This window comes from Aegilops tauschii, chromosome 7 (genome assembly GCF_002575655.3).
Source record: "Aegilops tauschii subsp. strangulata cultivar AL8/78 chromosome 7, Aet v6.0, whole genome shotgun sequence".
In the NCBI taxonomy this organism is placed as follows: Eukaryota; Viridiplantae; Streptophyta; class Magnoliopsida; order Poales; family Poaceae; genus Aegilops; species Aegilops tauschii.
Window position 1 is genome coordinate 36,085,596 of NC_053041.3, and position 27,288 is coordinate 36,112,883.

At 44.3% G+C, this 27,288-nt stretch overlaps 2 protein-coding genes and 2 pseudogenes across 4 annotated transcripts; all 4 read right to left on the reverse strand.

Moving 5' to 3' along the window:
• Positions 1 to 3,624: 3,624 nt before the first annotated feature.
• LOC123493384 (disease resistance protein PIK6-NP-like) lies at positions 3,625 to 6,948 on the reverse strand. The gene has a single exon (XM_045231804.1). The coding sequence runs from the start codon at positions 5,410 to 5,412 to the stop codon at positions 3,889 to 3,891; it is 1,524 nt and encodes a 507-aa protein (XP_045087739.1). The 5' UTR covers positions 5,413 to 6,948; the 3' UTR covers positions 3,625 to 3,888.
• On the reverse strand, positions 3,647 to 6,998 carry LOC109744294 (disease resistance protein PIK6-NP-like; annotated as a pseudogene).
• Positions 6,999 to 15,200: 8,202 nt separating this feature from the next.
• On the reverse strand, positions 15,201 to 15,858 carry LOC109744295 (uncharacterized; annotated as a pseudogene).
• Positions 15,859 to 20,072: 4,214 nt separating this feature from the next.
• On the reverse strand, positions 20,073 to 25,715 carry LOC109744302 (uncharacterized). 3 transcript variants are annotated; one of them, XM_020303408.4, is made up of 4 exons: positions 24,543 to 25,686; positions 22,189 to 22,459; positions 21,829 to 21,887; positions 20,073 to 20,499 (listed from the first exon to the last, which is right to left on the reverse strand). In XM_020303408.4, the coding sequence occupies exon 1, from the start codon at positions 25,640 to 25,642 to the stop codon at positions 24,593 to 24,595; it is 1,050 nt and encodes a 349-aa protein (XP_020158997.1). In that variant the 5' UTR covers positions 25,643 to 25,686; the 3' UTR covers positions 20,073 to 20,499; positions 21,829 to 21,887; positions 22,189 to 22,459; positions 24,543 to 24,592. The 3 variants fall into 3 exon arrangements, with proteins under 3 accessions (XP_020158997.1, XP_020158996.1, XP_020158995.1); XM_020303407.4 differs by lacking the exon at positions 21,829 to 21,887 and adding an exon at positions 23,741 to 23,900; XM_020303406.4 differs by lacking the exon at positions 21,829 to 21,887 and having other exon boundaries at positions 24,543 to 25,715.
• Positions 25,716 to 27,288: the final 1,573 nt, after the last annotated feature.

Consider the following 27,288-nt stretch of genomic DNA (forward strand, 5'->3'; position numbering starts at 1 on the left):
AGTTTTTGCATACCTACAGCTTCGAACTGATTAGTTCATCCAATGCCCTCTCCTCCAGCTCATAAATCATGAAGCCGTGTTGGACCATTAATCTTCTCCTCTAGCAAGCACCTGGGTAAAGATACTAAATCAAACACACACAAAAGTGCCAATGAAACACAGATTCTGCGGCACAAACTGAAGGTACGACAAACATTTGCTGCAGTAGTAGTTTAAACACATGCTAATTGCGACGGAGAACAGGATGGTTCTCATCGTTCTCATTTAAGCCCAGTCATCTCATTCATGTCAAGGGTACTGTAAAACATGATTGTTAAAATTCAGAAACATCAAACTGAATCCTGACTATCACCAAAAAAAGAAGTGAATCCCTGCCACCGGAGATCTTGGCACAACAAAATCGAAGCCGCTCACATGGGCACGCTCCTTAATCTCCACATACCTGCTGCACGCCTCAGGGTCTAGCTTACCAGAACTGAGCTCTTCGCATCCACTAAACACAATCTGATACAAATAGACCATTCCACCACAGAGCTCGGGGAGAAACATGGCGGCGGCTCCTCGCCCTTTCACAATGAGCATGTTTGAGCCAATCAAGAAGGCAAAAAGGAAATGAACAAAACAATTGCAACTGAAGAAATCAGGATGCTCCCTGCAGATAACATATCTCAAGAATCCAAAAAAAATGAAACTACAGTCCATAGGGCAGGTTGCTAAGTATGTGTGGCAGCAAACAAGAACTGCATGATCAGATCATCCTCGATGGCCGGCATGCTGTCCTAATCACATAGCGGTGGTGCTACTAATTAAATTGATAACTATGATGCTTTTATCTAAATATGAAGACAACAAATGGTGTCATGAGACCGAGTTTACCTATGTGCGGAGGCAAACAAATATGGTTTTAGAATGGCTACAACCAAAACTACTTTTGTATTGACTAACAATAAAAAATAATTAGAATGATAACGTGAGAATGCGGTTAGTAGAATCATGTCTTGGAAATTATGCATTTTTTGTATTTTCTGCCTTTCGTGTCAATGTCAAACAGCATACACTTTGTACAATACACTAACTGGTAATTGTCAGACAAACAGGAAAATGACACCACTGAATATGACCTAAACATGAAAAGGTTAATTCATGGAAATTTAACAGACTATCTACAAGAAGCAATGTTCTCTTTCCATCTTTTGTATGTCCGTCAAGCAAGCCATGAGTAACAAAGATGGCAAGTTGGAACAGTACATGAGCATCTGAATATTTCAGAACTAAGTCTTGGGGGTTCAGGGATGTGAAACTGCGCACACGCGCGCGCACAAACAGAGTGAGCGAGTGAGTGCCTGGTTGAGTATTGGAGAGAGAGAGAGAGATGGGGATCGTACCGGATCCAAAGCAACAGGAGCCAAGCTGCGAGAAATCCATCGACGGTGGCTCAGATCCCGCGCCAACCCGACCAGCCCCTCGAACGGAATGCATCACGGGCCCTGCCTCTCGGTCCACCGCACGCGCCGCCGCGGACGTCCCGAGCCCTGCCTCTCGGTCCACAGCCCGCGCCGCCGCGGACGTCCCGAGCCCCGTGGAGTGCGCCGCCGGCCACGAGCGCCGCGACGGCGGTGGTCCCGCTCATGGAGTCGTCCATGGCCGCCCGAAACGCGAAGAGGAGGGAGGGGCTCGCGTCGCGCGGGGGGGAGGGGGACGGGGGAAGGAAGGGGCGGCGTCACCAGGAGGCTAGGGTTCGTGGGAGGGGATCGGGGAAGAGAGCAGCGTGGGTGGGTGGGGGCGCGAGTGCGGGCTCGAGCGCCGGCGGAGGCAGCAGCTAGGGTTTCTCCACGGGCGGGCTGCGTTTTATATGCCTGCGTGTGAAATGACTAAAATGCCCTCGGCAGGGCACGGAATTTACAGACGGTGGCATAGCGATTTAAAGGCGAAATGGAGGCAACGGTCGTGACTACGAGTCTAGGAGGGTTTATATGTTCAATAGGCTAAACAAGGTGGTCAAGTAGGGTTTGTTATCGATTATGAATAGGCGGAGCCAATGTCTGACAAAATGGAAGACCAGGCTGCTGCAAAATTGATGAGGAACAAAATTGATTTTATTGGATTAAATCACTATACATCAAGAATCATTGAGAATCAGCCAAACCCACAACCATAAGAGATCCAGTTTTATCAGGTTCAACAAATAGAGTGAACATGTACTACGATTCATCTATCAAAGACGTGTCTTTTTTGTTTGTAAAAACAAGCGCAGCATCAGCTGAAAGATGTAGGTTATCTATAAAACTGTAGTATGTAGACAGCAGACAATAAGGCTATCTGAAAATAAATTAGCAGAAGGCTATATGACTATCCATTTATTTAATTACAGCACTAAAACAACCATGAGCTTAAATTTGGAACATAAAGAAACAAAACATAAGCTGGTCCACTGTACTACCATGAGCTTAGCCATTCGTTTTGCTGCTTGCCACTTGTAATTTGTGATGTTTGAACATGATAGTGTAATGGTTACGCTGACTGAATATACTACAAGTGCTTGGTTAACTGCTGGTTTGTGGCCTTCAACTGTGGGTTTGCGTGGTATACCATTGGCATGATGATTTAGCTGCTGCAACCTGTTGTGATCTGCACCCCGTGTGTCGTACCCGTCGGAATCCGCACAGGGGAGGCCGGCACAAGGGACAAGCATTTGCAGCAGCTCATCCGACCGCGAGATGACGAAGGGGGCTCCCTTGCCGGCGCAATTGGATCTCCAGCCGGCGGACAGGAAAGGTGTGCTAATAATGTTGGTGCGATTGATTGTCTTCTGAGTTCTTCTTTTTAGCAAGCAAGTTGTTAATGGTTGTGAAAAAACTGACAAGGATTTGTATTCGTGTTGAGTACTGGGTTGGATTTAAACATCAGATTTCCAGTAGAAGTGATCTAAGCACCCCGTCACTTACAACTACTCCCAAGTTGTACTAAATCAGCGACGAGTAATATGGAACGAAGGGAGTAATAGATGATCTCGTTTAATAGTAAGATAAAAGGAAAACATTGGTAGAGAGAACTTGGTACTTCATCCAATCTATGCTTTTGTAAGAGGAGGACTATGAATGATATATCAGCACAAGCAAGACTATGGGTAATGCCATAAATGCATAGTACTCCCTCTGTTTCTAAATACTATAAGCCTTTTTAGAGATTTCAATATGGACTACATACGGATGTATGTAGACGTATTTCCGAGTGTAGATTCACTCATTGGAGTTTGATCTCAATATGGAGTAGAATCATATATCAGGAAAGCAAACTAAAGCCGCAAAACTGACTTACCACTCGGTTCAAACAAAGCCACCACTGAAGCTGGACATTACAAGCACTGCACAAATAGCAGAAACGATTTAACGATACAAAATCTTCGACAGTGAAAAGAAGGCAGATGCAGCGGACATCCATTCCATGTTTCTTGTTCTTCAATAGTTCAAAGGGGCGGTATCTATCAGCTGCAAATTGTTGTCAGATGCTCTTGCATTTATTTTTGTCAGTGCTCAATTAAGTCACATTTGGCCAAGTATGTAGTAACTTCTATTAAAGATTAACTGTTGAACATGCCATACCAAAAAAAGATCAGTCAAGAAATAAGGGAAACTGCAGCAGTCCATACATAATTATCAATCTGATACATTGGGGGTTCGTATTAATGTCTCGCTTATTGAAGATACAGCAAATCAAACCATGCAAAATTGGGAAAGGAAATTAAGAGGCAAACCACTACAAGCTTATTTTGAAACAGAACAGATGAAAACAAACATGGGAAGTAACACACACACGCAAAATGCAATCCAATGATTCCTAACGAGCAACCTTCTCCAATAATTGCACAAGTGGCTTTACTTATCTTCTTCAGCACTGTCCGTTGTGAGTTACCACAGGTTTGTTTGGATGTTTCGAAAGATCTGCTTTGATAGTAGTTGGGTTGCAGTTGCCAATAAGCTCAAGACGGCTGAGGCGTGGAAGGCGGCTGATTCCATGAATTGAGTTCATCTCTTTGAAGTCCCAAACTATCTTCTCAAGCTTAGGGGTGCTGTTGAAGTGGATGTCAGTAATGTCTGATCCTTCGATGCTTATGAACTCAAGATTTTTGAATTCGTCTTCCTGAAAGGTAAACTTGGTTTGGACATATGACTTGTGACGCAGCCTGAGACTGCGTAACCCACTAAGTTTGCCAAGGGAATTTATATCTTCTTCTCCCAAGTAAGTGTCACGCAGAGTTAACTTTGCAAGTTTGTGAAGCTCCTTGATCCAACGAGGCAATCCTCCCATGTTGCCACGAAGATTTAGACTCTGAAGATACTTTGGAGGTGCGAACGCTGTAGGCTCTGATGTGTTAATGTCTGTAGTCCTGTGGCCATCTGTTATTTCCACACACAGTGAGAGAGAGAGGAGGCTCTGGTTCAGCTTCTCAATTGCCTGGAGCAAGTGCTTGAAATTATCTCTCTTGCTTCGGAAGACAACACCCAATTTTCTAAGCTGCAGTAGCTTCCCGATCTCGACCAGACGATCTTCTTTGCCTGAAACATCAACATGGCACAGTATCTGCAGATTTGTCATGCTGCCAGTTCCAAGGGGCATGCACACTGTGGAAAATGACTCCACGTCTTCGTTTGGGTGTTGGGTGCACCCAGCAAGCATATGCTTTAGCATTGGAAGTACAACACTGCTTGTGCCAAATGATCTTACAGCTGTTTCCCGAATGTCCAGTGTTTCCAACTGCTGAAGTTTCTCTATCTGCTTGGGCAATTTGGTAATCTTAGTCCTCCGTAGGTTCAGATATCTTAGTTGAAATATTTCGCAGATGTTTTTCAGATGGTAATCCTTTAAACCATCAAAGCCTTCCAGATCCAGCACTGTAAGCAACCCCAGCTGAGCAAATGAAGGCAGTGTTTCAAGGAACTTGGTAAGGTCATCCAAGGTTTGACCATCTTCAGTATTAGTTGAGTGCTTGCGAATGTTCAAACAGGGGCTGGGGCCAGATGCCTGAAGTGTCCATAGGACTTGTTGCAGTTGGCCTCTATTGTGAATGGATATCCGATGACCGAAATTCGGTTGGAGATCTGCATCCACGAACTTCTCCTCTCTGGCAATATCGATGATGAACTTTGATATGAAATCATTTGCTCTGCAGCTTTTGACCTTCCCTGCAGCACCGATGTCCCTGCGAAGAATAAATCTTTTTGCAAGAAGCACAGTGAAGCAGTGCTCGGCTTCATCATGTGCAGCTGACCCATTTCTTCCGGCGATCAGGTTCTCAGCTGCCCATCGCCTGACTAGGCTTGTTCTTCGGATATTGCCATCATTTTGGGGGAAGATAGATAGATATATCAAGCAGTTCTTGTAATGAAGAGGAAGGCTGTTGTACCACGGCATTAAGATTTGCCGAATATTAATTGCCGGGAGATTCACTACTTAGGGCGTCACATAATCTCTCAAGCTCTCGTATGTTAGGATTGACATAGAGAACATGTAAGAATGCCTTGAGGCATTCGAGATTGGGTGCACATTTTGAGATAATAGACTGAATGACTGGCTTCAGGGTATCATTATTCTCAACAAGGGAAACCCCTTTCACAAAGAAAAAATCGATTAGAGGCTCCAGAGGCGGGAAGACTTTGTTTGGAGAGAAGGAACGGGCTATAGCATATGAGTGGGTGATCACCAGAAGTGCAGAATGACCACCAGCAGCAGTAGGAGGAAAGGCAGATATGATTTGGTGGCATAGTGATTCATCACGGACATCATCAAGAACAACTAAATACTTGGTTTGTTGCCAATCTTCTAAGTCCATCTGGTGAGATGAGATGGATTTGATTATGTGCTCAAATACCCAATCGACATGAGTTTCCCCGACCCTCACCCAACATCTGAAACCGAAGTACTGCTTTATCAAACTGTCCTCGTACACTTTCTGTGCATGATTCAGACTGTCATCACCTGATCGCTGTTGCACAATTCAGATGACCCTGGGCCCTGATGTCTTGTCACTTGGCTTAGTGAACCACAACAGTTGCTTATCCTGTCCTGGCATGCACCTCGTCTCTTGGACCAGTAATACACTCCAGCTGAAAATTCTGCCGTGGCATATTATCTTCTAGCTAGCTCAGCTGGCTGCTCTTTGAGGCCTGGGATCTTCCTCCTGGACATCGAGCGCAGCGCCCATTTCCTTGAGACCGCTGTTGTCAACCCAGGCCTCCTCTTGCCCCTCCCCTGCCTAGACGTCCCGGCAACTGAAACTGAGTTGGGCTATCTCTCATTCCACTCCTCCACCGGAATTTCCTGCGATGGCATCTCATCTTCTAGCCCAGTCAGCCCGTTGCCCCTCAGTATATCCGGTTGTATCCCCTCTCCTTGTTCAGTCAACCAAGATACCAGCATCTCTTTATCACCCTTCAAAATCTCATCTGGGCATTCATCTCTGTAGCCCAGCAAATATCGTATCCTGGGGTCTTCCTTCCCATCGGCATTCTCTCCACTAACTTCATCAAGTTGGCTTTTCCGATTCCCACCTGTAGGATTTTCGATGCCGTACCTATTGCGCCTTTCACCCACTTGTTCAACCCTTCTTCTGAGCCTCCTGATATCTGTGGCGAGCTCGTGACGAGTAGTCAGTGTGGACATAAGCCTTACGAACCGGAACAAAGGACCTAAACGGCCTCTGTAACGTCCGGCACGGGCACTGGCACCGAGCTTATTCACATAGATGTCGATGCAGTTTTGGGATTCGCGGGCGACTAACCTAATCTGCCTCATCCACACCTCTGTTTGGCTGCCCGTGCAGTCATCTTCCATCATGTTTTGGAGGAATACATAAACACTCTCCATCTCGTCCTTGATGTACTGGACGTCGTCGTAGACGCCACCCAGCAGCTTTGCCTCGTCTGCAATGACCCTAGTGAGGCGTCCCAGTAGCGAGTCTAAGGCGCCGTGCGCTGAGCCGATGGCGAGGTCGGCCATCTCTCTCTGTACCTGCCCGGAATGAACATCAGCAAGAATACAACCAGAAAGTAGGGAATATGAACAGGAGCAACCAAAAACGTGAGGAGCCTCTCACCTTTTCGCCGGATGAATTGACGCTGCTAGCAACGGGGATCAGGACGCCGCGTGCTACATACAGGGAAGAAGAAGAAGGGAAAGTGCAAATCGATGCACGACAGATCTGGCTAATCGGTCTTGAGCTAGATTGCAAAACTGGTGTGGACTAATGATGGATGCCAGCTCTACATACACGGTCTTACAGCTAGCACATGGACAAGGCATAAAACCATCCGCCCGCTTGTTTGCTTCAGCCGCAAGCAGAAAAGTACGCACGCCATTAATGAACTCGGGAGAGCATCGGTCATCGTACATCCATTGTTGGCGCATCTTCCACTAGTAGAAAACAGGGCTTTGGTCACAGGGCAATATTCACATTAGTCCCGGTTCAGTAACGAACCGGGACTAATGTGAGCATTGGTCCCGATTCGTGCGGCTAAGGCATTAGTCCCGGTTCATCTGAGCCCTTTAGTCCCGGTTTGAGACACGAACCGGGACTAAAGGGTGCGATGCGCATTAGTACCGGTTCGTGGCACCAACCGGTACTGACCTTTAGTCCCGGTTCGAGCCACCAACCGGTACTCATGGGGTTTGAGGCATTAGTACCGGTTCATGGCACGAACCGGTACTAAAGGTCCCATTTTCAAACTCTACACACACACCCCCCCCTCCTCCTGGATTGCCTTTTCAGTTTTGTAAAAAGCAAAAGAAAATGATAAAAACTTCAAAAATTAAAATCCTTCCAGATGTAGTTATATTACTACATGTACTAGTTAGGAAAATTTAAAAACTTAAATTTGGACATGTTTTGCAAAAAGTGTAGGGAAAATGTAAAACGGCTATAACTTTTGCATACGATGTCAGAAAAAACGTATAATATATCAAAATGTTCAGCAAGATTTTGACTGCCTACGGCCTGTTTGCAAATTTTTAGAATCCTCAAATTCTAAAAGGAAAAAAAAGTTATGCTCAAATTTCAGTTTTTTTAATTTTTGTTTAATCTAGTCAAACTACATATTCAAGAAGTATTAGTGTTACTTAATAATTATTCAAGAATATTAGTGTTACTAAATAATTATTTCAGTTTTTTTGAATTTTGGTCAAATCTGGTCAAACTGTGATCAAACAATGGTCAAACTAATTATTCAAGAATATTAGTGTTACTAAATAATTATTTCAGTTTTTTTGAATTTTGGTCAAATCTGGTCAAACTATGGTCAAACAATGGTCAAACTAATTGTTCAAGAAATATTAGTGTTACTAAATAATTATTTCAGTTTTTTTGAATTTTGGTCAAATCTGGTCAAACGGTGGTCAAACAATGGTCAAACTAATTATTCAAGAAATATTAGTGTTACTAAATAATTATTTCAGTTTTTTTGAATTTTGGTCAAATCTGGTCAAACTGTGGTCAAACTACTTATTCAAGAAATATTAGTGCTACTAAATAATTATTTCAGTTTTTTTAAATTTTGGTCAAATCTGGTCAAACTGTGGTCAAACTATGGTCAAACTACTTATTCAAGAAATATTAGTGTTACTAAATAATTATTGTTTTTTAAAACAATAGTTTCAAACTCAAACAATGAAATGTGTGACTTCATGCTCAAGCTAAATTCCCGAGGGTTAATAGGATTGACATCTTACTATTGTCAGGAAAACAACAAGTGCAGACTTGGAAACGAGGGAGAATAGAACCCGGAAGTTAAGCGTGCTCAGGCTAGAGTAGTGAGGGGGAGGCTTTAGTAACGACCCTTTAGTCCCGGTTCCAGAACCGAGACTAAAGGCCCTTATAAACCGGGACAAAAGACCCTTTTTCTACTAGTGTTCATTACACAACACCGAAAAGACCAAATTAATACAAGTTCATACATAAAGTTCATACAACACTTAAATGCAACAAACAAATAACTCTCTAGCTAAAGCATTTAAATGCAACAACAAATGCGATCAAGATCGCAACTAAAGTAACAATTGATCCAACAGCATAATGATATCAAGCCTCACTATCAATAGCATATTTTCTAATCTTTCTAATCTTCAAGCGCATTTTCTCCATCTTGATCTTGTGATCATCGACGACATCGGCAACATGCAACTTCAATTCCATCTTCTCCCCCTCAATTCTTTTCAATTTTTCTTTTGAATACTCGTTTTCTCTTTCAACTAAATTTAAGCTCTCGACAATAGGGTTGGTTGGAATTTCTGGTTCATATATGTCAACTTGATGGGCATAATTTGTCATAAACACGAAATGCAACAAATAATTTTAAAAGAGAATATTCCACATCCGAATCATAACACGGACGAGGGCCGACGGTGACGGATATAAAAACCATGACACTATGTATAACAAACAACGTACGGGTAAGATAATTATACGAGTAACTATATATCCAAATCACACAAACATGAATTTTTTATATAAAAAAGATAAGAACAAGAGGCTCACCACAAGGTGGTGCCGGCGACGGAACGGTGCGGGCGATCGACGGTGGTTACGACGGAGATTTAGAAGGCACTAAGTAAACCACACCTACATATGCAAACTAAGTGTTATTTTGACCTCAAATTGCATATAAATCAAATACTACCACATATATATAATTCCTCCCAAATTACTAAAACCCACAAATTAATCACTATATAACCCATTGCAAGAGCTAATTTACCAATGAGAGATGAAAGGACAAAGTTGCTAACCTTTGTGATCATTTGAATCGATGGGGGCCTTCAAATCTTGACAAATTTTGGGCAAAATGTGTGATGAGCTCGAGAGGAAGAAGGGAAGAACAGAGAGGAGAGGGGAAAGGGGGAAGAACAGAGCGCGGGTGGACGAAGGGTTTATATAGGATGACCTTTAGTACCGGTTCGAGGCATGAACCGGTACTAAAGGTGCTGGAGGGGCCCCAGACTGACAACATCCTGCCACCACTCTCTTTAGTACCGACTCGTGGCACGAATCGGTGCTAAAAGTTCGGCACGAACCGGTACTAATGAGAGCGGCCCGTCTAGCCGTTGGAACCGGCACTAATGGCCGGCTCAAATTCAAACCGGGACTAATGAGCTGAACATTTGACCCTTTTCTACTAGTGCAAACACCCAAATAACAAGAAAATGAGAGAACATGGTAAGCAAATTCAAAACATCTAAAACTTTTTTTCAACAAACTTTGTTGTGCGTTCACCTACTTCCAAGTTTCATGAGGAAAACGCATTCATAAACGCTATGGAAAAAAAAATCAATGCTTCAAAATGGTTGTTTTATTATGCAATTTATTCAGCTCCTACCATTGTTATTGTCTATACTCCCTCCGTTCCCAAATATAAATCTTTTTAAAGATTTTATTGCAGACTACATACAGAGCAAAATGAGTGAATCTACATTCTAAAATATGTCTGTATACATCCGTATGTAGTTCGTTTTGAAGTCTTAAAAAAATTATATTTAGGAATGGAGGGAGAAGCTAAGCAACCTCCTCACCAGTCGTGTTCACCAAAAAAAGCCGACGTGGATAGTAAGCCCCACAGCGAAAAAACTGGAGTAGGGGAATGGTGTATGAAAGGAGTGGTCAATGTTAGGATGTGGACCTAATCACCAAAGGTTATTTTCCTTTTGTCCAAGAAAATATCAAATATATTTTTTGCAGGTTAAAATATCAAATATATTGACCGGCTCCGACAAGGGAAGGGCAAAGACGGTGGCGCGCATTCAGCTCACTTCAGTGCTTATAGTCGTTGCTAGGTGGTCTACAGATCTGAATGTAATTTTTATTATTTCTGGTGTTCGATGTACTGCCATGATTGAAGATGAATAGATCAAATGTTTACTCAAAAAAAATATTGACTAGATAGAGTGTGACTAGGTGACCCAAGTGTCCAAGCAACACTAATAATCAGTAAACTAGCTACGACCACACTAAGCACAATACAACAGAGATGATGGAAATAATCGACAGGCAAGTTTAAGGAGGCAAAGTTTTTTAGGGTAATTTTCACTAGAGAGGGTTGCTTGGCCTCCATCGCGTTGCAGCGATGCCACTCCTCCTTGGCTTTGAGGGCAGTCTCCTCCTCCATTTACTCCTTGTGTAGGATCCACTCTGTCTCCAAGAGCGGCACCCAGTCTGAATGTGGGCCATGCGACAAGGCGATGGGGAGGAAGTGGACGTTGTGGGTGCCAATGAGGAAAGTGGAAGTTGTGGGCGGCATTGGTGAGGAAAGTGGAGACATGAAGAGAGTGGCCACGAGCAATTGGTACGTGATGGTTTTCACTAATTGGCATGCTTACCGGTGCCTTGGCCAGCTGGTTGCCTACGCCATTGGTGGGGAGAGGAGATGGGCCATGCCGGAGGCTGGCGAGGGAGGTGAAACTTCCCTCCCTCGCAAGCGGTTCGCGGATGGTGCACCTCCTAACCAACGCCCCCATCCTCCAAATACGAAGGCTTATGGCAACTCAGGGCCCATATGACGACTCTACTAGAGTGAACTTTTCGGGCAAAATCGCCATCTCGACGGTTATTATGCTTTTTGGGTAGATATGGCGACTTTGCTAGAGTTGCTCTAAGTGCCCACTGACCACAAAGGCATGTCATCCTTGTCCTTTAGATTTGGAAAAAAATCCCAAGCTCAACCAGTGAAGGTAAATCTTGAGATGATCTATATACTGCCATTACAAATTGTAGCCATGGCCACAGTAGTTGACATCAACCAAAAGGTGAATCTTGATACGATCTCTAGCCATTACAAACTTTAGGCAGCTAAATCAACAAGATTGGAAGCTTTTTGTGGACGCCAACCTCCTAGAGTCTTCACGGTTGCACACTAACAAGCTTAGTAGAGAACCCGGAGGAAGGGGGTGTCAAATTTTGTTTGGTTAGATATTGGATCTAGCAACTAGGTTTACTTTCCTCACTTAGATTGAAGATTGTAGTGTATAGGTTGGAAAGAAGCTTTGAGTTATTTTAAGAGTATGGTGGAAAACTCTTATTGAGAAGTCACTTTCCTGTGGAGAAGAAGGGGTGTATTTATATATGCCCTTCATATTTACAAAACTTTCATGGCTTTCGTGACTAGTATGGAGTCTCCGGAGAATGTGGGGTCTAGAACTCCATATTTGTTGATACGGTGCAAGAGGCATGCATCAGTAGCCCCCTTGAATTTTTTTTAAAGGATATTTTGGTCTAATATTAGATAATTATTCATCCTTTGCATCAGGGTATAAATATTCTAGTACGTTAGCCAGTGATTTTACTTTCTTATGTTAATGTGATTGTGAAAACAAGTATTCACAAAAAGTTCTACGCATGGTTTACCTGCCCAATAAATTTTAGGATTTTATTTGGTAAGCACTCAATTGGTTTACCACAGAAAACATAATTTTATTTGGGCAATCCCGATCAATGAAAGGCAAGATCTGGCTCAACCGCGGCACTGTCCACGCCAACCCCCTCACGGGATAGACATTCCTTGGCTGGTGATTTGACCCCCTCATGCCTATGGTGTTAATCTAGGAACTGGAATCAATTATAGCAATCTTCTTCTGTAATATCATCATCGTATAGTTACCTGAATTCTACCTACCTGCAGGAAAATCGTAGCATACACATACTGGTGTGGTGACTGATGATACTGCAAGTGTTCGGTTAAATGATTTGTTGCTGGCTTGTGCGGTTCTTCATCCAGCCGAAGAGTGTAGCTGCAAGAATAGTCCCCGCTTGATGCTTTGCTGTAAGTAGACTAGCCATTCGTTTTACTTATTGCAACTTCTAAATTGTGATGCTGAACGAACGAACAAACAAACGGATACATGATTTGCTGCAATAGGTTTCCGAATTTACATCATATACAACTGTGTGTTTGTTGCCTTCAACTGTGTGACGTATTACTGAATGCAACTTCTAAATTGTGATGATGATGGACTAATACACGATTTGCTGCATAGTTTCTTTCCTTCCCCTTCTAAATTGCGAACGCCGTGCATAGTTTCTTTCCTTCCCCTTCTCCGTACTCTTGACTGTACAACCCTAGCTTGTAGCTGTACCTATAATTGAACCTTGGTGATGTTTTAACCCCTTCCTTAATGAATGAAAGCAGCAATTTGCCCTGTTTCGTCAAAAAAAAGAAGAGGGTTTTGTGACAGGGTTTGTGGCCTTTCAACTGTGGGTATGTGCCGTCCACCATTGACATGGTGCTTCAGCAAGTGCCCCCTTTGATGCACCGTCATACCTGCTGGAGGGGACGAGCACATTAGCCATAGCCCAACCGGCGAAGCTGGCGTCTGACCCACAGCGACAAAGAGGACTCCCTCGTCCGTGCAGTGGATCCTCACCAAAGTTCTGTAATATGATTTTTCTCGGAATGGATTGTCCCGCATTTTTGCATGTACATGTGCAGCCAAGATAAAATTTGTTCAGCATAAGCAGACTTTGGGTGTACCATTCATACTAGAATCATACATCACACCAAAAGCAAATTATTTCGAGGGGTTACTGAAGCCGCAAAACTTCAGTTCAAACAAGGCCCTGAATATAGTAGTAATAAGATAGTAGTCTAGTCTTTTTTCGGGCATAACACAACTAACACAAGAAAGAAGGTGAATGCAGCAGACATCCATTGCATGCTTCTTCAGTAGCTCAAAGAGGCGGTATCTTCTCTCAACTGCAAATTGTTGTCGAATTGGGTAACCGCTTTCACCCTTTTGAGAGCTCTTACATTTATTCTGCTAAACTTGCCAGTGGTCCTTGCCATCTGCGTACTCTCTCGACAAGTCCTGGCTATAGAAGGAAACGGTGCTTAGATAGGACAACTCAATAGAAAAATATTAAACTGAAAAGGACTTGAGGAACTGAAAGCTTGTGCCTCTCTTTTTTATTAAAAAAAGAAAGAACTATATTCAACTGAAAATACCAAATGGGGGTCAAAAAGTCATTATGCCAAAAAGGCGAGCATCCATTTTTATCGAAATGCTCTAGACCTTTATTTGCAAAACTACACAAACATGTTTCAGAAGTTACCTGACAAAGAAACATGTAACAGCGTATTTGCAGTTCAAGGCCAGAAATATTACCGGGCATAAGCATTACAATGGCATCTGAATTTATATATGCTATGACAACCATTTTTTACGCACCTACTAATGTACATGCAATGCAAGACAGAGGAAATATAATGTGACATTGCCAACTGACAAAACATAAATTTAACTTGCTGCGTCATGCACCCTGTGATGCTAATCAAGCTTAATGTGTGCATACTGTGATGCTAATTAGTACTCCCTCCGTTCCAAAATAAATGACCCAACTTTATACTAAAGTTAGTACAAAGTTGGGTTATTTTGGAACGGAGGGAGTATTTCTGTATGACACTGAAAATGATGACAGTCATATTCATAAGATGAGAAAAAAAAAAACTTGCTTATCCTGAAATTCACAGATTTCAAATTGCACAGATGTACTAGCCATTAGAAACAATAACAATTAATATGAGTGATTATTATAAGGGGTGGAAAGTAACATTGCCAAAGTAGAATGATAATTTACACTACCAAAAAAAGTAAAACCTGCATCATATTGCAATGTCCTATGCATGCTAAATAAGTAATTACAGATCGAGGGCAAGCTTACCACTTCAAATAGTTGGTGGGCACAAAGACGGTGGGAGACCGGCATACAGTGTGCCAACTATTTGACAATCAGTCTGACAGAACCGCTCAATCTGGAAAGTCTGTAGATTCAATGAAAAATAGTCTACTACTTGTGTATGCTTACGTGACCCGTGTAGGAGTAAGTATCCACCAGCTACACCGTCGATGCCATAGGAATAATTTGCCGGCAAAGAGATCACAGACTTAGACTGCCACTGGTTTGCGCCGTTCTCATCCTTAGACTGCTCTTCATACAAGAGATAATACACACCAGGCTCAGAGACGGTAAACATCCCGAGTCTTCCTTCTCCTGCCTCCACAATGGCCATCTCCCGCAGACAAGCGGCTAAGTAGCCCAGATGAGGGCAAGGCGGAAGCGGGAGGTCAACGACGGAGAACTCCATCCTGCGTGTGTCGAGCACGAGCAAGTTGTCAGCCTCATAATTATGCCAACAGAAGCATCCATGGGCATAGTGCCGCCTAAGCGCACCCGAGTGCGGTAACACATCAAATGTAACAGGATCAGGGAGCCATTGCCCTGTGCAAGAAGAGAAGACAAAGAGGACGAGCTTGGTTGTGCACCACACTAAGCACATCACTCTGAAGTCTCTGAATGATGAGTTCTCGTCGTCGCCAGGAGGAGCAAGGAAGGACTCGCATTTCGAGATGTCGGGCGGACGGACTTGACCGGCGAGATGGTCGGGGAGGGCGGGCAGAAGCAGGTAGCGCCGGTGCAGCGGGTCGCAGACAGCGAACGCCCTAACCAGGCCCGGGCGGTTGTAGTCGACGCCGGGCCCCTCGCGTTCGGGGGAGTAAAGGGCGCGGCCGTCGCGGTCGTCGCGGCGGCACCAGCGGTCGCGGGACGGGGGGAGGAGAATGGCGCACGACAAGTTGACATCGGCAAGGGTGGCTGCCGCGGCGGCGGAAGGGTGGGGTGGCTGGGCCGGGGTGAAGCCGCCGCAGATGATGCCGAGGAGAGGCGGCGGGTGGAGGGTGCGAAATCGGCGGAGGAAGGGGTGGGCGGCGACGACGCGGCGGAAGGAGACGCAGGCCGTGGAGGCTCGGGCGAGATCGGCGGCCGTGGGTAGGCGGAGGAAGATCTCCTCCAGGAGTTCATCTTGGAGCCGCTGCGCCATTAGGGTTTGGGACTTTGGGTAGGGCGGAGGACGGAAGTGAGATTTGGTCACAACCGAAACTAAATAAAAGCCTGACCCGAATTATCTTTGGGCTGTAAAATCATGCCTGGCCCGGTCAGCCCGTTGAACCTGGACTGGGCTCGGGCCAGGCTGTACATACCCACGCCTTCACAAACAATGAGATGTGACGAGCACCCAACAAAAGAAATTATGACTCCCCTGAAAAATGTGACAAGCTAGGGAATTTTTTATTTTTCGCCATGCCTTTTCTCACACTTCGAAGATTTTCCCTTCTCCTCGACATGGATAGTTTGCCATCACTTTCTTATATAAGCGTAATGAATTGTTCTTTCTTCCCATCGTGGCGCTTCTTCCCAGCACGTGGCGACCAACCCCTTCTTGATGCACATCACATTGCAATACTGTCCTCATCACACGTTGTCCAAGGCAAGCAACAATTGTGCACTGAAACAAGGGACTCTGAAAATCAATATGGACGCGACATTTCTTGAGCAAGAAGGGTGGGGAGGCGGAGGAAGATCTCCTCCACGAGTTCACTTTGGAGCCGCTACGCCATTAGGGCAGAGGATTGAGATTTGGTCACAACCGAAACTAAATAAAAGCCTGGCCCGAATTATCTTTGGGTGGTAAAATCATGCCCGAGCCTGTCTGTACATCCCCAGGTCTTCACAAACACTCAGATGTGAGGACCATGTCTCAAAGAAACTGAGATGGGAGGAGCACCCCACAAAAAAATGACGGGCAAGGGATTTTTTAATTGTTCTTAGATTAAACCGCTCGACTCTGCCAAATCCAAATCCTCCTAGCCCATCATTCTTATTGCCTATGTATGTCGCCTCCTCACTGATACGTCCCCGTCGTATCTTTCCAAACACTTTTGCCTTTGTTTTGGACTCTAACTTGCATGATTTGAATGGAACTAACACGGAACTTATTTTTGGAAAATATAAAAAATACTGGAAGAAGAATCCATGTCGGGGGGCCTCCACCTGTCCACGAGGGTGGAGGGCGCGCCCCCTGCCTCGTGGGCCCCCTGACGCTCCACCGACCTCAACTCCAACTCCATATATTCGTGTTCGGGGAGAAAAAAAATTAGAGAGAAGGATTCATCGCGTTTTACGATACGGAGCCGCCGCCAAGCCCTAAAACCTCTCGGGAGGGCTGATCTGGAGTCCGTTCGGGGCTCCGGAGAGGGGGATTCGTCGCCGTCGTCATCATCAACCATCCTCCATCATCAATTTCATGATGCTCACCGCCGTGCGTGAGTAATTCCATCGTAGGCTTGCTGGACGGTGATGGGTTGGATAAGATTTATCATGTGATCGAGTTAGTTTTGTTAAGGTTTGATCCCTTGTATCCACTGTGTTCTGAGATTGATGTTGCTATGACTTTGTTATGTTTAATGCTTGTCACTAGGGCCCGAGTGCCATGATTTCAGATCTGAACCTATTATGTTTTCATGAATATATGTGAGTTCTTAATCCTATCTTGCAAGTCTATAGTCACCTACTATGTGTTTTGATCCGGCAACCCCGAAGTGACAATAATCGGGACCACTCCCGGTGATGACCATAGTTTGAGGAGTTCATGTATTCACTATGTGTTAATGCTTTGGTCCGGTACTCTATTAAAAGGAGGCCTTAATATCCCTTAGTTTCCGCTAGGACCCTGCTGCCACGGGGGGTAGGACAAAAGATGTCATGCAAGTTCTTTTCCATAAGCACGTATGACTATATTCGTAATACATGCCTACATTACATTGATGAATTGGAGCTAGTTCTGTGTCACCCTATGTTATGACTGTTACATGATGAACCGCATCCGGCATAATTCTCCATCACCGATCCAATGCCTACGAGCTTTTCACATATTGTTCTTCGCTTATTTACTTTTCCGTTGCTACTGTTACAATCACTACAAAACCTAAAAATATTACTTTTGCTACCGTTACCGTTACTTCCATATTACTTTGCTACTAAATACTTTACTGCAGATACTAAGTTATCCAGGTGTGGTTGAATTGACAACTCAACTGCTAACACTTGAGAATATTCTTTTGGCTCCCCTTGTGTCGAATCAATAAATTTGGGTTGAATACTCTACCCTCGAAAACTGTTGCGATCCCCTATATTTGTGGGTTATCACTCACCAACCATGTTCGTCAGCAAAAGCTGAAATGGATAGTCGTCGCCATAGCAAGAAGAACATGACTTGTGGAAATGTTTACACAAGAGAGTGATATGTGTTGGGATTGGAACCATGCAGGTATTTCCCACCTGTCCAGGAAAAGACATGTGGACACATACTTAGATACTGGAGGATCAGAGATGTCCACTAGAAAGGGAGTGAATATGCGACCGAAATTTTTAACCAATTTGTTGATTTATAGAAATTGGGTATGTAAGCTCTCTAAAAAAATTAAGCAAAATAAGATTAACAAGTAAATACTATCCAGGGCTACACTATACACAAATAAAAGAGAGGATCTAAATAACCAATAGAGGAGCACACAAAGACAATGTGTTTTTTAAACAGTCACAACTTGTTTTCCCCTTCCGCAAGGCTAGGGTTTCTCCTCCTCTCTGGCGACTCCGCCGCCTGAGAGTTTCCCGTCCCGATCGACCCCCCTCCCCTCGAGTGGGAACTTCGATCGACCGTCCTTCGATCCTCCTCCTCCTTGGAAGCGATGGATCCCCCTGCGGATGCCCTGTCGGGCACCAGTGCTGGCGGCGGCTCCTTTGGAACGCCAGATCTTGGCGATTTCATGGAGCAACTCAACCTGGAAGATGAAGTCTTTGATGACCTGGTGATAGATGAGGCTGATCCGGAGATCAATGACAGCGTGAGATGGCTTGCGCTGGCTAGGGTTCACACTGACAAATCTTTCAGCCAGGCGGCCTTCTACAAAGGATATGCGTGCGGCTTGGAACCCTGCGCAGCCGGAGAGGTTTCAGCCTGTTGGTCCGAAGCTATTTGTTGTGCAGGCATCATGTTTGGGAGATTGGGAATCTATGATGTATCAAGGGCCATGGCTCTTTAGGAATTTGCTTGTGTTGATGGTTCCATATGATGGGTTCACAAAGGCAGAGGAGGTGCCAATGTTGTTCATGCCAATTTGGCTACAGATTCACAAGATACCAGAGGGGTTCTGCAAGAAGAACATAGTGGAAAATCTGCTCAGGAACTCAGGCAAGATTTTGGAGATGAGGCTAAACGGAAACACCCGTGGTGATTACATTAGGGTTAGGGTTCGGCATGACGTTCGTCGCCCTCTCACCATGTTTGTCAGTATTGTGAGGGGGAAAGAGCGCCAAGTTTACTTGGTGCGATATGAGAAACTGGCGCGCTTCTGCAGCGTATGTGGATTGATTGGTCATGATTGTAAGGAGTGCGGATCAGGTGTGCATGAGAAGGACAAGAAATATGGTACTTGGCTCTATGCAGATGGGCTGAATAAGCCACCGTCCAATGAAAGTTTATCGAGGCAAATCTTGAGGTGATCTGACCTTACTTTATCGAGGCAAATCCACATGCCTGGATGCTCTCAGTGGACTCTGCCCGTTTAGGAGTCCACTCAACTCCAAAGTAACGAGCTTAACGAAGAACTCTAACCATTTAGGAGTAAAATCACCAAAATATGAGTTACATGACACAAAATTTATATCATTGGAAACTTCTTCTGAATGCTTATCTAATGAAGCATTTTTTGTTGTGGCATATAACTAATAACTAGGGTTAAAGTTTTTCTTAAAGTATGTGCTAGCCTTATAAATCTGCATACTGGTGTGGTGACTGATGATACTACAAGTGTTTGGTTAAATGCTTTGTTGCTGGCTTGCGATCATTCATCTACCTGAAGAATGGGTTTGGAAGAACATCCTGGCACGTCTGCAAGTGTCAGTTCAATCCTCTGCCGGTTGTTCATCTGCCTGAAGAATGGTGTTGTAAGAACATCATGTCTATCATCAGTTCCAGAATTTACAATTCAAATTGATAATGGATGTGGAAAACCTTCACTGACAGAGGACTTTTTTTTCCAGAGAAAACAAAGGGAGAGGGGTCTGGGTTATAGTTTGTCCAACTCCACCTGATAGCATCTATCTAGAAATGAAGTTACAGTAATTACTGCATCCTCTATGAACATCTATGAATAATGATTCGCTCGATATGGATTGACGCATTGCTATCGGTGCTGGCATCTTACAAATGAACTTTTGCATGAGATGAGCATGCCACCATACATTCAACACAGATTTTGGGTTACTAAAGCCGCAAACAAACTCAGTTCAAACAAAGACACTACTGAAGCTGGGCACTACAAGTAAGTGAGCCAATCAGGCGGTGGATACATAATAAGCTAGTCTCTTGCAAGGCATAAAAGCACTGCACGAGTAGCAGAAACGATATGAAATCTTCAACAGGAAAAACAAGGTGGATGCGACGGACATCCAGTGTATGCTTCTTGTTCTTCAGTAGCTCAACGACGCATCGTATTCTCTCGGGCTGCAAATTGTTGTCGAATGCAAACCGCTTTTTCCCTTTCAAAAGCTCTTGCATTTGTTCTCCTTAACATGACATCAGTCACGCTTGTGAATCCTTGCTATTGGTATATTTCTCTGGAGAGGCCCTGGTTATAGAGGGAAAGGGTGTTTACTGTTTAGATACGACAACTCGAAAGAAAGTAGTATTAAACTGAAACAAACTGATGAATAGAGGCTATGTGTCAGCAAGACTCTCTTTTCTGTATTCAGCTGAAATACTAAATGGGAGTGTGGATTTTAACTCTCCATGATACAAAGATTTTCATGAATACTTGTATGTAATAGAATGATTGAAACGCTCAAAGTCAACCTTTATTTGCAGAACTACACTCACATGTTTCTGAAGTTATCTGACAATGAAACATGTAAACGCAGTTCAAGAACAGAAATATTACTGGGCATAAACACCAGCATGGAATCTGAATTCATATATGAGATGACAACTAGTATTCGGTATTCACCTATCAGTTTGCACGTTATGCAAGAAAGCAGAAATTAAATGTAGATTTAATAAGTATGATTTATTAGTACAACCAAGACGTTATAAGCTACTACCTATCATTATTAAATCAGAGTGATAGACTTGTAAATGCATGAGAGGCAAGATAGGAGCCATCATTACACAAACGGGCACTGAGAAAGCGACACCAAGTATCACGTCATATTGAGACAAAAGAACCAAGCGCTGAGGTGCAAATTTTAGTGAAATTAGGGAATCAGTAGGGCGTTGCATTCCAACCCCACTTCTCTCTTCCAAAGGAAAATCAGAGTCTCTAGTGCCTTTGGTCTTCTAGGGCACATCTAGATGTGCCCTGGTTATTGGTGCACATATAAGTCACTCAATCAAGCAGAAGAAGGAAAAGAAAAAGGAAAAAGAAAATGTCCACACGAATCTCCGTGTAAGATCAGTGACTTAGGACTTAAATGTGCAATACTTATGGCATATCTAGATGTGCTTTAGCAAAACTGTTTTAAATTTAGTGAAACTCGCATCGTCTTGCCATCTATTCGGACATAGCAGTGGACTGCATTCCATAACAGTTTTCAGTTTCCCATTAGGCTAGACATATGTTTGGGAATCGAATGTAGTGTATGTCTCAGCTTTTCATGCCTCAGTCGATGTAATAGGCTGGTTCGGCTAGAGTGTTTCCCACGTGGGAAGACAGCGTCAGTTACAGTTGCAAGTTCAAGCATAATTACAGATTGGGTCATTACGAATATGATGATGGCAAAACAACATTTTTTTTCGTGGCCTAATTTAGCAGACATAGTTATTCCACCTAAAATGGCACCAGACATGATAACTTAGTGAAGATAAAAATGGGGAAAATACATGTCAAATCCAGCTTAACTGAAGGGAAAGTAGGCAATACATGTACAAGAAAATAAAAGACTCAAGAGAAAGTAGGCAATACATGTCAAATCCAGCTTAACTTGTCCATATTATGATGCTGATTACTGTTTCTGTATAACACTGAAAATGAGGACAGTCATATTCAAAAGATGAGAGACATATACTTCTTGCTTATCCAGAAATTCACAGATTTCGAATTGACACTAACCATTAGAATAGCACTTAAACACCAACAAGCAATATGAATAAGTATTATAAAGGGTGGAAAGTAACTTGGCCACATCAGCGTTAATTCAGGACTGTTTGCCGAAGTAGAGAATGACAATGTACACACTACCATATAACTAACACTTGCATCATATTGCAATTGCAGTGTCATATGCAAGCAAAGTGAGTAATTAAAGATCGAGGGCAAGCTTACCACTTCAAAGTGTCGGCGGGGACAAGGACGGTGGGAGATCGGCATACAAGTCGCCAACAATGACATAATCACCAGTCTGACAGAACCACTCAACCTGCAAAGTCTGGAGATCCAGTGAAAAATAGTCTACTATTGCCCTGTTGTTTTCTGGGCGCCCAGTTAGGAGCAAGTATCCACCAGCTACACCCCTGATGCAATAGCGATAATTTTCCGGCAAAGGGGTCGCGGGCTTGGATTGCCACTGGCTTGCGCCATTCCCGTCCTTGGACGACTGTACAGCATACAAGAGACGATTTGGGTGAATTTAAATTTAACCAACTAGGAGTATATTGTCGTCGATCAATTAGGAATGAAATTATGAATTGCATTAATTGAAATTGATTTAGAGACAAATTGCATTAATTCATAATTGAGTTTGACAACAATGTTAATTTCATATTAAATCAGGAAATCACGTTGGCAACACTAATTGCTTTCCCTCCCCTTAAGTGGAAGCAATGTGTTCATGCACCAATGACTGCCAACACTCCAGCGACAACACCCGACTGAGCTGCTCAACCGATGGTGCAATGCAAACAGAGATAGCACATGAAGCTCGACTGCTCGACCAGAGCGGTTGGAAAGCGGCATCGCCGGGACGGCAAACCCCTATGTGACGACACGTCATTTTAGTGGAGAAATGAGGACGCCATTGCAGGTTTGCAGCTGATGCAAAGTGATAAGGGTCATACCGATACATGGCATAACTCAGATTCCTAGAAGGCCAAACCTTAGGCAACATACGTGCAACGAAAGGGAAGAGTCGCTGGATAGGGATGCAAGGCATGACCGCAAGGCCAGCTAAGCAAGTCATGGCTCTGCTGCTCGATGTCAAAATCACGGGAGGGGGGCTGCCGCTCCCGCGCAGCGTCGGCCGCCGCATGAGGGTTTGCTTGTGAAAGGACGAAGGAGCGACACCAATTTTTTTGGGAAGGAAGAGCGATGCAGTTTAACACCAAACGAAGAGTGCTACAACAGAAAGTTCATTGGGCCCAAATTAACACCAGATGGTCAAAGTTGTCATCAGAGTAGAGGATGGGCGTCCAAGGAAGATAATAGTGGAAGCAGGGAAGGCCGCGGAAGCAGGGAGGGCTCTAGAGGTAGATGAAGGGGAGATGCTCACTAATGGAGAGAGAGAGAGAGAGGTGTTGTGGGAGAGGGAGAGGAGACATTGCCGCGGCAAATTACTTTTTTGAGTGAGGCGAGCAGCTGAATTATCTCTATGACCAGTTAGTTGTTTCTAGTCTTTTTCGGTTAAGCATAAGCTTTCAAGGAAAAGCAGTCTAAGCAAGACATAGAGTTTCTTAGCTTGGGCTCAAATTAGACCGGATGAACAGTAAAATGAAAAAAATATGAAAATTAAAAATAAAATCTTTTTTGCAAACATTGAGAAATATCTTGTGTGCGTGCAAAGTTTCATCATACCACAAAAAAACATTGTGAGATAAAAACACAGATGCATTGTGAGATAAAAACACAAAAAAAAAACATTAAACCACTATGGTCAACTTACTGCACAAATTGAAGCTATTCCACCTAACATGCCACCAGAATTGATAACTTGGTGATGATGCCAGCCGGCAAAACCCAAATTTAGAATGCTATCTAATGCGCCCTCAGCTGACTGTGAGTCTCACCAGCCAAAGGCAAGAATTCATTTGACATGATGCACACTGCACAGCCCAACAAAATTTAAAAATAGTGCAAAGTACCATTGTTTTGATAAATAGTGGTGCTTGCTGCTACTAATGTTATTAACACTGGTGCTTTATGCAATCTAATGAATGGATCCTACCACAAAGTAACTAACTAAAGCAATCAATGGACATCTAGAATGTGAGCATGCTGAGGGGAGAAAGAACTAGCAGAAGTAAACTGTTCAATACGTAGCTAGAAAAGGGGAAAATATGTAGTTTCAAATGTACAAGAAAAAAGACTAGCGGGAAAGTAGCCAATACATGTCAAATCCAGCTTGACTTGTCCATACTGTAATGCTGATTACTATTTCGGTATGACACTCAAAATGAGTCATATTCACAAGATGAGAAACAGATACTTTTTGCTTACCCTAAAATTCACAGATTTCGAATTGCCCAGATGCACAAACCATTAGAATAGTACCTAAACACCAACTAGCAATATGAATGAATATTATAAAGGATGGGAAGTAACTTGGCCACATCAGCGTTAGTTCAGGACCGTTTCCAAAGTAGAGAATGATAATGTACACACTACCATATAACTAACACTTGCATCAGATTGCAATTGCAATGCCATATGCAAGCAAAGTAATTAAAAATCGAGGGCAAGCTTACCAGTTCAAAGAGTTGGTGGGGACAAGGACGGTGGGAGATCGGCATACAGGTCACCAAAAATGACTTTTATCACCAGTCTGACAGAACCACTCAACCTGGAAAGTCTGGAGATTCAGTGAAAAATAGCTGATTGGCATGTCGTCTTCTGGATACCCAGTTAGGAGTAAGTATCCACCAGCTACACCCATGATGCCATAGCGATAATTTTCCGGCAAAGAAATTACTGACTTGGACTGCCACTGGTTTGTGCCATTCGCATCCTTAGACTGTACGGCATAAAGGAGATGATCTGCACCAGGTTCAGGATGCTCAGAGATAGTAAGCATCCCAAGCCTTCCTCCTCCTGCCTCTACAATGGCCATCTTTCGCACATCAGGGCCAGGTGGAGGCGGGAGGTCAACAGTGGAGAACTCTATCCTGCGCGCATCGAGCACGAGCAACTTGTTAGACCGGAAAACCTCCCAACAGAAGCAGCCATGGGCGCAGAAGCGGTGCAGCACCGCCCCACATCGAAACACGTCAATTGTAACAGGATTAGCGAGCCATTGTCCGGCGCAGGTAGAGAAGACGAAGAGGAAGAGCTTGGTTGTGCACCGCACCAAGTACATGACTCTGAATGACGACCAGTCAGCCCCAACGTCGTCAGGGCCAGGAGGAGCGAGGAAGGGCTCGCACTCCACGATGTCCGGCCTATGGACCTGACCGACCAGAAGGTCGGGGAGGGCCGGCAGCAGGAGGTAACGACGGTGCAGGGGGTCGCAGACGGCGAACTCCGTGACCAGGTGGCTAGGGTTGTAGTCGCCGCCGGTCCCCTCGAGGGCGCGGGAGAAAAGGGGTGGGGGGAGAAAGGAGCACGACAAGTCGGCGTCGGCAAAGGCGGCTGCCGCTGCGGCGGAAGGGTGGGGCGGCTGCGCGGGGATGAGGCCGCCGCAGAGGATGCCGAGGAGGGGCGGCGGGTGGAGGGCGCGGAACCGGCGGAGGAAGGGGTGGGCGGTGATGACGCGGCGGAAGGAGACGCAGGCCGTGGAGGCGCGCGCGAGGTCGGCGGCCGCGGCGAGGCGTAGGAAGATCTCCTCAAGGAGTTCATCTGGGAGCGCCATTAGGGCCGGCCGGTGGATGAGATTTGGGGGAGCTACAGCCTACAGCAGCAGGAATCGAAACAAGTTTGTGTATGAGGCTTGGAGGAATCAGATTGACGGCTAAACCTGAGCATGGGCCGGGCCGGGCCGGGCTTCTATAAGTCGGCCCTTGAAAATACCAGACCGAAGCCTGAATTGTCCTCTTTTTTCAAGCCCAAGCCCAGCCCAAAGTCAAACCAAAAGACTAAGAGGCTGTTTGGTTTGTGACTATGGTTGCCCCATGTTGCCACACCTAAGGTTAGGCAACTTTGACCAACTTAGGAGGGTGTTTGGTTCTAGCCTTACCTTAGGCGATATACTTTTTGCCACACTAGGGCCCCACATGACATACACTCAAAAAGTGTGGCAAGATTCCCTTAGGCTTGCCAACTTGTGGCTCTCATTTTGAAAAACTAACCTTAAGCAAGTGTGGCAAGAAATGTGTGGTAAAATGTGGTACTCCTAGGCCTAGAACCAAACAGCCCCTAAAAGCGCAACCTGAAGGATGTCTTAGACCACCAAAAGCCTGCCTTGAAATTGAGAAGCCCGAACTCGGACCGAACTACCTTTTGGGCTACAAAATGAGGCCCAACACACTAGGCATGTGTGCAACATCAGTGGGGGAGCCAGGGACGAAGCTAGAACAAAGGGTTGTTGGGGTCATATCTATGGCAATGAGGTCATCGTTAATAAATAGATAGTGTTTAGTAGTAAATTAATGAAGCATTTCCTAATTTCATTGGGGTCAATTGACCCCAATGCCTACAAGGAAGCTACGTCCCTGGGGGAGCGATGAGTGGTGGTCAAGACTATTGCGCTCGGTGTGGGGGTGAAGGGGCGGGACAACATCTTTGCCCTACTCTCGACAAGAGCAAGAGCAACAAGGTGGGGTTGCGCTCCTCGCGCCAACCGTTCGAGCGGGCTACATTGGTGTTCAATCCATCCACCACTCTTTGCTATGATAGGTGTTCCAGCATCTGTCCGAAAATAGTGAAGCATGTTAGAGTGATACTCGTTGAAATGACATTTAAGCCTCTAGAACGGTTTTGGTATAAATGAAGTGATTAGGGGACTAAAAGGTTGTTTACAAGTTTCATCAACATGCATTGCTCCATGGATGAAAAGAAAAGGTGGGCAAAGACCCCTAAGGAAAAAGTAGAGAAGAAGATTGTTAGTTTTCATTTATGTATTTTACCTTATGCATTAGTCAAAGGAAAGACTAACTATTAAGAGTGGCAACATGATGAATAGGAGTGTGGAGACAAACAACTTTTGAGATTATATACACATCCAAGTTTGAGAGGAAACCACTAGATAAGCTAAAGAGAAGCACCATACTTGAATCCATGATTTGCTCTCAATGTAGGCTGGAGGTGCCGTGTGAAGGTTCTGGACGGCGAAGGATTTCAACCCGTGGCAAGTGTGAATGTCATCATCAAGCTCAAGTGGAATGCTCGATGGAAAGATATATGTTAGTTACATTTCACTTTTTTTACCGGTCTCAAGGTGCTTTCTGGGACAATGGATTACATGATGTTGATTTGAGAGGGTTATCGAATTAGTAGCTCGATCACGTTATCGTGGATTCTTCAAACCTCTGCATGTATTGCATCCTCCTTTTGAGTTCA